Source organism: Rhinolophus sinicus, chromosome 17 (assembly GCF_057876585.1).
Source record: "Rhinolophus sinicus isolate RSI-liver-muscle chromosome 17, RSI-T2T, whole genome shotgun sequence".
In the NCBI taxonomy this organism is placed as follows: domain Eukaryota; kingdom Metazoa; phylum Chordata; class Mammalia; order Chiroptera; family Rhinolophidae; genus Rhinolophus; species Rhinolophus sinicus.
Window position 1 is genome coordinate 193,928,529 of NC_142517.1, and position 12,063 is coordinate 193,940,591.

Sequence of the window (12,063 nt, forward strand, 5' to 3'; positions counted from 1 at the left end):
GCAGCATGGCGCTGCCACAGGAAGGTGCCAGTGCTTTTATAGTGTCATTATGCCCCAAGTCATAAAACGCTCGGCTTTATAGCAATTGTTCAGTAAATTTCTGTAAAGGCAGAAAATTCCACGCTCCAATTACCATTACTGAGCTGAATGAAGGCTGCATTCCTCTGATAGTCTCTTATTCCAAGTTACAATGTGCTAATTCTCTAGGCTACATAATAACAACTAAAGAAGAAGGAAAATACAGTGTGTGTGTGGAGGGAGGGAGTTCCCCCTGAAAATTAAGCAACAGTTTCCAGGTCTGTAATAACATGTTTGAAAGGTGACAAAGTGTTCTGTTAGAGTTGCTGTCATAGCATAGAAACCATTGAGAATTTTTTGAAAGCTAGGAGTGACATGTAGTCCAAGGGTTGCAACTCTAATCTCTAATACCTACAAGGGCCAATCAGGTTACATAAACATGTGAGGAACCTGCTGTTAACAGTAGGAAGTTGTGGGGAATGCAACAAATAGGAAAATACACATGATGCTTAAGGACACAAAAATTAAATGGATATGCTGGACATAACCACATAAATTGTGTCTGTTTTGGCCCTCTGACAGCCAATTTGAAATTCCTGATGCTTCATCTAATCAATCTCTTCCTTTCATAGATAAGGAAACTTAAGTCCTAAGAGATTTAAAGCAGCTTGCCCAGTGACACAACTGAAGACAAAACTGTTTACACTTTTTAAAAATTGAAAATCCTATTTTACTTAATACGTTAGTCTTAATAATTATCATAAAAATATGAACTTTTTCAGGGAGTATCTTTAAGCATTCCAGAATTTTCTTAACTCTCTCATATTTAGGTTGTTCTCCCTATTTCTTGCTATTAGAAATAACAATGCATGCAGTTTTATTCTTTCATCTATATTACTTGCTTAGGGGAAATTCTCAGAAGTGAAACTATTAGATCAAAGGATGTTAATTTTTTTATTCTTATAAAGGATTTCTGTAAGCATTTAAAGTTGCCTAATCAATCTTAGTTGACAGAAATGCTTTGGTAGACTTATTTTCTGATAATTATCAGTTTGAATAGAAAAGAATGACATTTATTTCAAAAATTCCACAGCACTCTCAATATCCACTTGAAGGAACAAATTTTAATAGGAAAGTATAAATATGTTAACCCGATTATGAGGCTATTTATCAAATGATGATACAATGATTGTTAGGTTCCATCCGCGTCAACTTAAACAAAAATCAAAAAGCACCCTATTTGGCCCTTCCTCACCTCACAGACACAAGTCTAATGCCAACTGTTTGGCACATTCCCACAGCAACTCCCTTAGGTGCTGAAGAGTTTTAAAACTTCTACAGGAGCAATTTTCTTTAAACTTAAATGAGAGTAGGGAAGGAGAGATTATTAAAGAAAAAATGACAGTCATCTTCTCTCCCCTTCACAATGAGATGAAAAACAACGCAGAATTGTTTTTTAAAGGTGAGGCTAGAGGAAATTTTGAAAGCAGTACACCAAAAGAACAAGTCAATACAAGATAATTTCTCTTACTGAAGGCTGGTTTACATCTTTAAGATACAGTTTCACCTTATTTGTACTCTAAGAGATGAATAAAATGACTTATTTATATTATCTTCTATTCTTTCATTCTAGTCACCTCTTTAATTACCAAAATTCACCCTCACAGAGATGGTTGTAAATTGCCTGCGAGGAATTACTGTCAAAACTAGGACTAAAACAAAAATCTCAGCCACAAATTTAATCTTGAAGAAGGAACTTCTCCTATCTGTATCTCCCATTTCCATAAAATAAATATGATGAGACAGAATGGCTGGTACAATAGTAAAATTATGACCTATTTTCAAAATCTTCATGCTAAGTCCATTTACCGTAACATTGTAATATATCCTACATATACAATGTATAGAAATAAGGGATATTAACCAATTAAGACACAACATGTTTAAACAGAAAACTTCCAATGGTTAAATTTGGATAGTTACTCTTTTTGTTAATTTTTTAAATTTGTTAAATGAGTCAATTATCTACAAGAAAGTTTAGATAAAATTTCCTCTTAAATCTACATGGTTTGTGGAAAACCCCGTTAAAAAAATATTAAAGTTTCTATATAATTAAGTCAGTAAAGGTTTCGCCTACCAGAAAGCTAATGGATATCCTCAAAACATTAGATCTAGTTTAAATATATCATAAATTTTTACAATTAATTTTGAAAGCTTTGGTCCACTTCCTCACTCTTCAATATAGATGGTTTTCAGATAGTTTTGAATTGTTCTGAAATTTTTTTTAATCAAACCAGATGTCTACCACTAAGAACAACACAGCAACTGTGAGAAATATGTATTAGGAAAGAAGGTATTTGAGGTTTCCTGCCTTCCAATTGTCTCAAACTCTGAAACTACTTCTCTTTGGACTCTGTATTAGACAATATGGGGGAATGAACTTCAGTAAGAGCATCCATCCATCCTTCATCCTAAAAGAACCACTGATATTAGAATATGTTATTCACTTCTGTGAGAATCACCAAATAGCACACTATTAAGCCAGCTTGAGTCCATCAGCGATTCTATAAAAATGGCTCGGCCAAGCCATTAGATTGACAAAAACTTTCTTAAAGAAGACAGCTTTTATGGACATGAATCACGCAGCCTGTCTATGTAACCAGTTGCAAGTTCAGCATATTCACAGGAACCATATACTCAAAGTGAAGTGGTAAATGCCTTAACATTCAAAATTCCACATGGGTTCTTTATTACTGACACCTTATTATTATGAAAATCTATTCCTTCCTATAACCACTGGCAAGATTTCTGGCACAGATTCAGTACAAAAGCCTCTATAATCGTGGAACTATTTTACATCAGTTTTTTAAAACAGTGAGGCCCAGTAAGACTTGCCACAGATCTGAAAGGGAAAAGAAGGTTCAAACATAGGAGTGAGACAGCAGGGACAATTTTTTTCCTATGTAAATGGTCGGTCCAATTGCTTATCATGCTTTTAAAACTGGTCATGACTGGGAGAGACGAATAACGCAGACCGGTGAGGCCGGACGCAGTGGCACTGCCGGCATGGCTGCTTATCCACCGTATCCCTGGAGACTAGCATCACAAGAAAAGTGGGAGCTGCATTAAAAAGACATGGACACCGACTGCTAAAAGAAAACCATTTTACAAACCGAATCAACTTCAAACTAACAGATTAAATTAATAAAATAAAGATCTTAATAAATCAAGCATTTCTACCATAAAACCGTCAAAGCACAAAGCCATAAAACTAGGTTTTTTAAAACTAATTCTGATCCATCATTTGCTTCTTAAAAAGAAAAGTTTCATCAAAATTACACACTGGTCTTTTTGCTTTCACTTTTTAATTTGAAATAATTACAATTCCATAGGAAATCACCAAGAAATTTACAGGGAAGCCACGTGCACATTCCTGCACTGTCCAGTGTCAACATGTTCCACAGCCGTAACACAGCAACAAAAGCGAGAATCTGACATTGATACAATCCATACAGCTCATCCAGATTTCATCAGTTATACATGCAGTGTGTGCGTGTGTGTGTGTGTGTGTGTGTGTGTGTGTGTGTGTGTGTGATGTGTGCCTGGATATAGAGCTATATAATTTAACCACATGTGTAAGGTAACCACCCCTAGGATCAAGATACAAGACTGTATCATCACAAGATTCCTCCTATAACCCCTTTATTGCCATTATTCTTTCCTAAACAATTAGTTAACCAAAAAGGTCAAGCCATTGTCCTATTTTTGCCACTGTTCCAAAAGTAGGTAATTCAGCTACTAAGGAGTAGAAAATAACTCTGTACAAGCTTCCTTTTTCATTTGGTTTTAAGTCCTAAGCAAATCCAAGGTTAAAAAAGGCAAACAACTAAGAGTGGGGAAGGAGAAAAGCAGCTCTGAGGTGGCAGTGTTTGACTGCCAACAGGCAACTGGGATACATTTTCAGGGGAGGTTAGACAATAGCTCGTATAACTGCCCCAAAACAGGTAATACAAAGCAGTCTCAATTTCCCAAAAGATTCCTAAAACATACTAGATAAGCTAAGAAAGCAATAGGGTTTTATACATAAAAGGTCATAGAAATTATAGAGGGAAGGCAATAAACTACTTACGTTTCATAGCAATGTATTTAAAACATGCATTAAGTCAAATACATCATTTAATAGTAATATGGATTACTTGTCCTTAAATGTCTACTATATAATCTATTAACTCTTTATTAAAATAGTTGATATTATAGGAAAAAAGGCTTTAAAACCAGAACATATTTGTGGACATTTACCAAGAGCATCTAAATGATACCATTAATAAGAGAAGATTTTGCAAAACACCGTTAACTAACCAGAGGGAAGAAAATTAGCATACGTTCCTTAATTAGTGGCACTATGAAAAATGAAATTAGTCTACTTAATTCATTTTGTAATTCTCCCAAGTCCAACACTTACACTCGAATTTTAGGATCCAGCATCCATTGAGAATCCCAAGCATACATTTCAAGGTGCTCTGAACTTTATCACCAGGAATAATGACATGAGTTACTAGAACACAAAAAAAGCAGTTAGAAACAGAGATATAAACCAAAATAATCCTTTAACCAGTCTGCTTTTTATAACCAGTTAGTCCACATTTTATTAACTTATATCTGAATTTTCTTCAAAGGCAACAGTTTTAACACTTAGGTATAAGATTCCTTTTTTTTATTCTCTAGCCTGGGCCACCAACATGAAACAATCAGATCATAAACCACATTATCTTAAAACCACATTAGCAAACATGCTTTTTCGTTTTAATTTCAAATTCAAACTGAAGAATGAAAGCATTATATACACTATAATTTGTCATTATCAAACTCAGAACTTTGCTCTTCTGACATATTCTGTCCTAAACCCTGGGCAAAGCTTTAAACTTTGCATTTCCTAACCAAATTAAGCCTATAAGTAGCTTATAAGTATAAAAATATTTTAGATTTATTACAAGATTCAAAGTATATAGTCATATCTCAGCAGCGCTCTACAGAGAAATTACCTATTTAAAATATTTTCTACCAAAAATAAGTCAATAAAACTCACCTGTACTGTCGAACTCAGCACACTTTTTAGCCTTGAGAAGTGCTGCAAGCTCACCGAGCATTTTCTGTTGTTCTGAAGAAAGCCCACTGCCTACAAGGACAAGAGGTCCACCCCTACGCTGACAAGTGTTCACCTGGTAACGAAAAAGGAGACGCCACAGTGTTAAAAATACTTAAAACCAGAGAAAAGATATTACACTGACCTTCGCTTTATATAAGCTTGAATTCCATTACTTAGCTTACTCTAGCTAGTAATTCTCAGTAATTTCCATTGACTCATCACTCAAAACCTCAATGCATTTGAATAATTACGTTTCTATTTCTTTATTTCCTCCGCAATAAAACATTACTTGGGATAGCTCTCTATACCCAGGGCATCTTGTTTCCTTGATTATAAATTGGGTCTCTCTAGAGTTTTACAACTTCATTCTGTCACCAGTAAGCCTTTTATTTTAAAGTAACACAAAATACCCTCTTAAAATTCACAATTCCCTCTCTCCCTTCCACTAACTTATACCAATAGAGTTAAATTCAACATGGTCTTTAGTTTAAACTGAGATTACGTGAAAAATCAAAGAACACTAAGACTTCTGGAACAGCAGTGTCCTCAAAGAAAGAAAGAAATTTTTAACATCGAAACAGTAACCTTTCAAAACCAAAACAATGAAAACAAACAAGCAAATACAAAAGTTAGATCAGATTCACAACTGTTATAAGTCAATGAAGCTCATGAAAAGGAAAGTGTGCTCTACTAACAAAGACTAATATTTTCACTTTAATAAAAAGACTTAGAAGAGTATTACAGGAGACAAAATAAACAGAAGGCACTAATGGATAGCACTAGAGATTAGATACAAACAATTAAAAAAAAAAAAACAATGGGATGACTTCAACAGTAGCCAACAGAAATTTAATAAATGGAATTGGAATGAGAGTTGGCCAGCGCTACTTGATAAATGCGAAGCAACAATGAAGAAAAGCTAAATCAACACTACTGCATGAAAGGATACAAAGTCAAACACAAGAGTGTTATTTACAAACACAAGACACAGGGCCCTCCTACATGTGTGAGTGTGTATGTACACTGGACATCTGGGCTCTCAAAGCTCCAGAGGACATGAGTGAAACACTGACGATATGATCACCAGTAGAGTTCAGCAACCAGATTAGAGAAAGCCGGTATTTAATATTCACATATCAGAGTAGTGATCATTTATCCAGTCTGATATCCTACAATATTACACCTAAACTGTTGGCTACATTTATAAACAGATCAATCTCAATAATTCATTTACTTGAAATACATTAAATGAGTCTACTATGTGCTAAGTAAGTATGTATACAAGACATTTTTTCAAAGGTTTTCAAAGTCTTTTTAAATGGCAATATTCAGCACCTAAAGGTTCAGCTTCCTGGATTTCCTTACTCCTCGAAGGCTCAAGTTGCAAAGGTTGTTTTTACTGGACATACTATGCACATTACACACATATTTATGTCACATTTCTGCCTGTGGATCTTTCATATTCATTAAATTATAAGATGATGCAACCATGTGTATCCTAAACACTGTACACACTCCATATATGGAAACAGTTCAGTGCACTTTATGGATTATTCAATTACTATACAATGGAAATACTAAAAAAAAAGTATTTCAATAATTCTTGTCAGTTATACAAATAAGTGCGCTAAAATAGCGCTAAATGGAACACATTACGTCCCAGTTTATGTAACTCCACTTCAGCTAAATTAGTTCTCTACACAAAATACAAGAGTGAAAAGATACCAATTCTAAATATAGGAAGGACATGACACTATTTCTACCAGCCCAAGGCAGGCACCAAAGTGGGTCAAGCATTTTCCTATCACAGTTTTTAAATTTGAATACAAAATAGAAACTGGCACTAATTTCTCATAGTTAAGGAATGCTGTTTAAAAGAAAAACAAAGCAAACAGCTGTCAAAGCCGTATGTCTGATTTGGGGCGGTGGGGTGGGGGGTAGTGGTGAGAGTGAGGGGTGGGGTGGGGTGGGAGGTGCATTTGGGTTGAGTAGGCAGTGGTCTCACAACCATGAAGTTCAGACAACACTTAAAAAACATCCCAAGGGTTCAAATCCTGATTTTATAGAGATTAGACACTATATACACTGGCATTATACAAACTTTTATTTAAAGAATAATCCGATAAGGAACATTTTCTTAGGTGAGTTATTCTTAACTAATGAGTTTATCAAAGATAGTGTTTACAAACTTATGGAGACAAAAAAAAAAAGGATTAACAAGATGCTCAAAGGATCATGGGCAGAAAAGTCACAAAATGTACACAGCAAGCAGCTTTTTAAGACTTGAAGCTTACAGGCCGCTTCTCAAATTTAAAGCAGTGCTTTCCAACAGCCATTCATCTATACTTGAGACAATCAAAGCTTCTAAATGGGAAGTGGAGGAACTCAAACCCCACCCACTCATCACACCTTTCCTTCTGCATGATGCTCCCTGAAGCAGCTCCCAGAACAGCTTAGAAATCACTGATCTGAAGGATCAGGCAAGCATACATCACGGATGGTGCCCCAGTAGTCAGTCATTCATTCAGCACATACTTATTGAGCACCCACTATTGGTCAGACCCTGTTCTCAGTGCTGGGGCTACTACAGTAAACTAAAGCAGCAAATACCTGCCTTCACATAGTTTATGTTCTAGTTGGGGGGAAAAAATCAATAAAATAAAAATGTCAATAAAATAAAAATAAATAGGGTCAGGGGTAAGAAGCACTGGCAGGTTGCTGTATTTGACAGACAGGAGGACAGAGATGTCTCTGGTAGAAGCACACTGGAGTCGGATCTGAAGGGAGCAAGGAGCACGTCACGTGCTCATCTGGCTCCTGGCAGAGACAAGAGCTCAGGCTAAGGACCTGATATGAGGCATGCTTGGTGGATTCAAAACACAGCAGGACAGCCCATGTAGCTGAAAAAGAATGAGTGAAGGGGTCTGGTAGTAGCTGGAGGAAGGCAGATCCAAGAGCTTAGATTTTGAGGATTGCATATAAAGAAAAATCTCTTTCAATTTAGGATTTGTTATCACTACCATTTTCTTACCTAAGTATCTACCATTAAGATAGTAAATAATGATCTCTACAGGCCATACCCATGTGACATGTAAAAAGGATAGGTTTCCTACATTTAATAACAACATAATAGTCACTGGGAAGTTGAATTGAGAGGATAAGCACTTTCCTCTCTTCTGAAGGGCATTGCCATCCTCAGACTCCAAGAATACCATAAAGATAGCTTTATTTTTGACACATTTAAAATCATCTTTCTCCAGCTTTTACATAAAAGGAACATTGGCAAATGACAACTCAGTTATGCTATGTTCTGCCAGCAAAGTTCAAGTTCAAATGAATAACATAAGTGCCAATTTATAGTTGTTAAGTATGTTAAGACTGAATGCATACTGACCTATGATTTAAATAATTTGTGTTCTAAGTGACCCATTCAAAAAAATTTATTTTTATGGCTGGTTAAACTTGGGCAAATCACCTTTCTAGATCTCAACTTTCTCATTGGTAAAATGAGGAAATTAACCTGATTTCTAGGTTCTCTTCCAGTGCATTACCACCGTCCTTGCAAGACAAAAAGTCTTCTCTGTGTGGTCCTAAATGGTCAACATATCCGTTTCTCTTATTTCCCCCCCTCTGAGCAGGTGCTAAACGTAGTGAGTCCACCAGCCATCTCTCTGAAACCCCTTATTCTCTCCATCCCTCATCAGTTATTGCAGCCCTGACATTTCACACGTGGATTCTATAACAGCCTCCTAACCAACCAGTCTTCAGTCTTACGCCACGCTCCCCTGTCTTCTGCAGGGTCCCACTCCATTCAAAACACAGTGAGGTGCCCCATGAACAAGGGAAATGAGGTCCAGACTCCTCCGCGGGGAATTTGAGGCCTTTCACAGACTGATCCCAACCCAGCTCTTTACCTTCACTTCTTCTTTAACACACCTCACACCTCACGCTCCTCTCACACTAAACTCGTTTCGAGGATTCCTAAGGTCCTTTATGCTTCCCGGTCTCTGAGCAGCTGCTTTGGGACTGCCATCCTCACTCTGCAACCGGACTGCAGTGAGCAATGTCGGTTGTCCACTCAAAGCCCATTCCTCACTCCCCACACATGAGCAGAATCCCAGTTTTGTTCAGACAACACTCTGCCAGGACTGACCCTATCTTTAACCACGGGGTATGTCAAAACCAGTTGTGTGACCAAGTCAGACCAGTAAGGCGTAAGGGAAGTCCACCGAAAGGTTTTAGCCCTTTAACACTGGACACTGTCGCCTCTGGAATTGTGGCAATCATCCTATAACCACTATGGGGGAGATTAGTGAGGACAAAGCTGCCAAGCTGAGGATGGAAAAGTACAAAGACAGAATTGGGATCTTTGGTGCAGCCACTTAACTGCTGAACTAACCAAGTGGAAAGCTATCAGATATTGGGATTATTTTTATGATATACCATGTTTAAGCATTTGAGTGAAAGTTTACTGTTAATTGCAACTAATACTCTTTTTTTTTAACTGAGATATAATGGACATACAACATTGTATTAGTTTCAGGTGTACAACATAATGATTTGACATTTATATATTGCAAAATGATCACATCTAGTTAACATTCATTAATGTATACAGTTGCAATTGCTTTTCCCTGAGAACTTTTAAGATCTACTCTCTTAAAAACTTTCAAATATATAATACAGTATTATTAACTGTAGTCACCATGCTGTATGTTATATCTGATGATGTATTTCATAGCTAGGAAGTTGGTACTTTTTAACCTCCTTCACCCATTTTGCCCCTTCATTTCCAACCCCCTCACCGCACCCAGCCCTCTGGCAACCACCAATCTGTTCTCTATATCCCTGAGATCAGGTTTTTTGGGTTTTTGTTTTTAGATTCCACAATAAGGGAGGTCATACAGTATTTGTCTTTCTCTGTCTGACGAATTTCACTTGGCATAATGCCCTCAAGAGTCATCCATGTTGACAGAAATGGCTTGATTTCCTTTAAGGCTGAAAATTATTCCATTGTGTACATACATATACACAAAATACCTAGACACACTGAAGAGTCAGGGTATCACATTTGCTTTATCGATTCATCCATTGATGGACATTTAGGTTGCTTCTGTATCTTGGTATCATAACACTGCAATGAATATGGGGCAAGGGACACATATATCTTTTCGAGTTAGTCTTTTCGTTTTCTTTAAATACCCAGAAGAGGAATTACTGGATCATATGGTAGTTTTATTTTTAATTTTTTGAGGAACCTCTGTACTGTTTTCCATAGTGGCTGTACCAATTTACATTCCCACCATCTGTGCATAAGGTTTCCTTTCCTTCACATCCTCACCAACACTGTTGATAACAGCTATTCTAACAGGTATGATTCTCATTGTGGCTTTGCTGTGCATTTCCCTGCTCATTAGTGACGGTGAGCACCTTTTCATGTGCATAGGCGCCATGTGTATATCATCTCTGAAAAACTGTCCATTCAGATTCTCTGCCCATTTTTTAATCAGATTTTTTTTTTTTTTTTTTTGCTACTGAGTTGTAGGCGTTCTCTTTACCAATAGCCTTGTATTAGATACCACACTAAAGCTTTGACCTTTAAAGGCTTAGACATATTCGTTGTCACCTTCTCTGTGATGCTCTCCCTGATCCCTCCTGAAGTTCGATTTTTCCTTCTGTAGGATTCTACTATACTTTTTTTTTTTTTTGATTGGGGAATGTTGGGGAACAGTGTGTTTTTCCAGGGCCCATCAGCTCTAAGTTGTTGTCCTTCAATCTAGTTGTGGAGGGTGCAGCTCAGCTCCAAGTCCAGTCGCCGTTTTTACAATCTTCAATTGCAGGGGGCACAGCCCACCATCTCATGTGGGAATTGAACCAGCAACCTTATTGTTGACAGCTCACGCTCTAACAACCAGCTGAGCCATCCAGCTGCCCCTCTAGAGGCTCAGCAGCAGCTCGTTGTCTTCAATCTAGATGTGGAGGGTGCAGCTCACTGCCCCATGCGGGAATCAACCAGCAACCCTGTTGTTAAGAGCTCGCGCTCTAACCAGCTGAGCCATCCGGCCACCCTCTACTGTACATTTTATGGCTTCCATTATGAATTTATTACATGTGTAATAGAATTTTTTACATCTATATTCCCTACCAAACTACAGGTTCCTACGGAATAGGTATTGTTTCCACTTTATCGCAAGTTTGAACCTCTCCTAAGCAACAGGCTCACATATCCAACTACCCATTCAACATCTCCATTTGATGTCTTCAGAGACATAAATTGGCAGAGAACTATTCATTTCCTTCTTCATGGCAGCAAGTGGTACTACCACCTACTCCACTGCTACAGTCATAATAACCTACTTTCCCCCCACATTTCATCGATAATCCAATCCATCAGGAAATTCTGTTGTCATCAATTCAAAAATATACACTAAACCTCATTATTTCTCATAATCTCCACTGCTATTACCTTACTCCAGGTCATCATGGTTTCTCTAGCCTGTCACAATGAAATAGTCCTAAGTAATCTCCCTGCTTCCACTCTTGCCCCCCCGCCACAGTCTCTTTATTACAAAGCAGCTAGAGTGAACTTTCTAAAGCATAAATTAAATCACATCATCCCCTTGCTTTACATCCTTTCAATGGTTTCCCATTACTTGTAGACACTCACTAATTGCCAGCAATAATGACCTTCTCTTTCACCTTTAAATACAACAAGCTCCACCACTGAGGGGCCGTTACACTTGCTATTCATTCTGCTTGGAACATCTGTCCTCCAGATGTTGACCTGGCTACCTCCTCTCATCATCAGGTTTCAAATCAAATATCCATTCTTCGAAGGCTTTCCTCAATGACCCTAGTTAAAGCAGTGCCTCTTCTGGAGCCCACCACCTCCACTCAAC

At 37.4% G+C, this 12,063-nt stretch overlaps 1 protein-coding gene across 4 annotated transcripts in view; it reads right to left on the reverse strand.

Annotated features, from left to right (window-relative positions):
* BARD1 (BRCA1 associated RING domain 1) overlaps positions 1–12,063 on the reverse strand; it is a 69,215-nt gene that overhangs the window by 6,746 nt on the left and 50,406 nt on the right. For all 4 annotated transcript variants that reach the window (XM_019727081.3, XM_074312819.2, XM_088793835.1 and 1 more), the window contains 2 exons: positions 5,105–5,237; positions 4,481–4,573 (listed from right to left, as the gene is read on the reverse strand). In XM_019727081.3, coding sequence (XP_019582640.3) covers positions 4,481–4,573; positions 5,105–5,237 — 226 coding nt within the window. The remainder of the gene's footprint in view (positions 1–4,480; positions 4,574–5,104; positions 5,238–12,063) is intronic.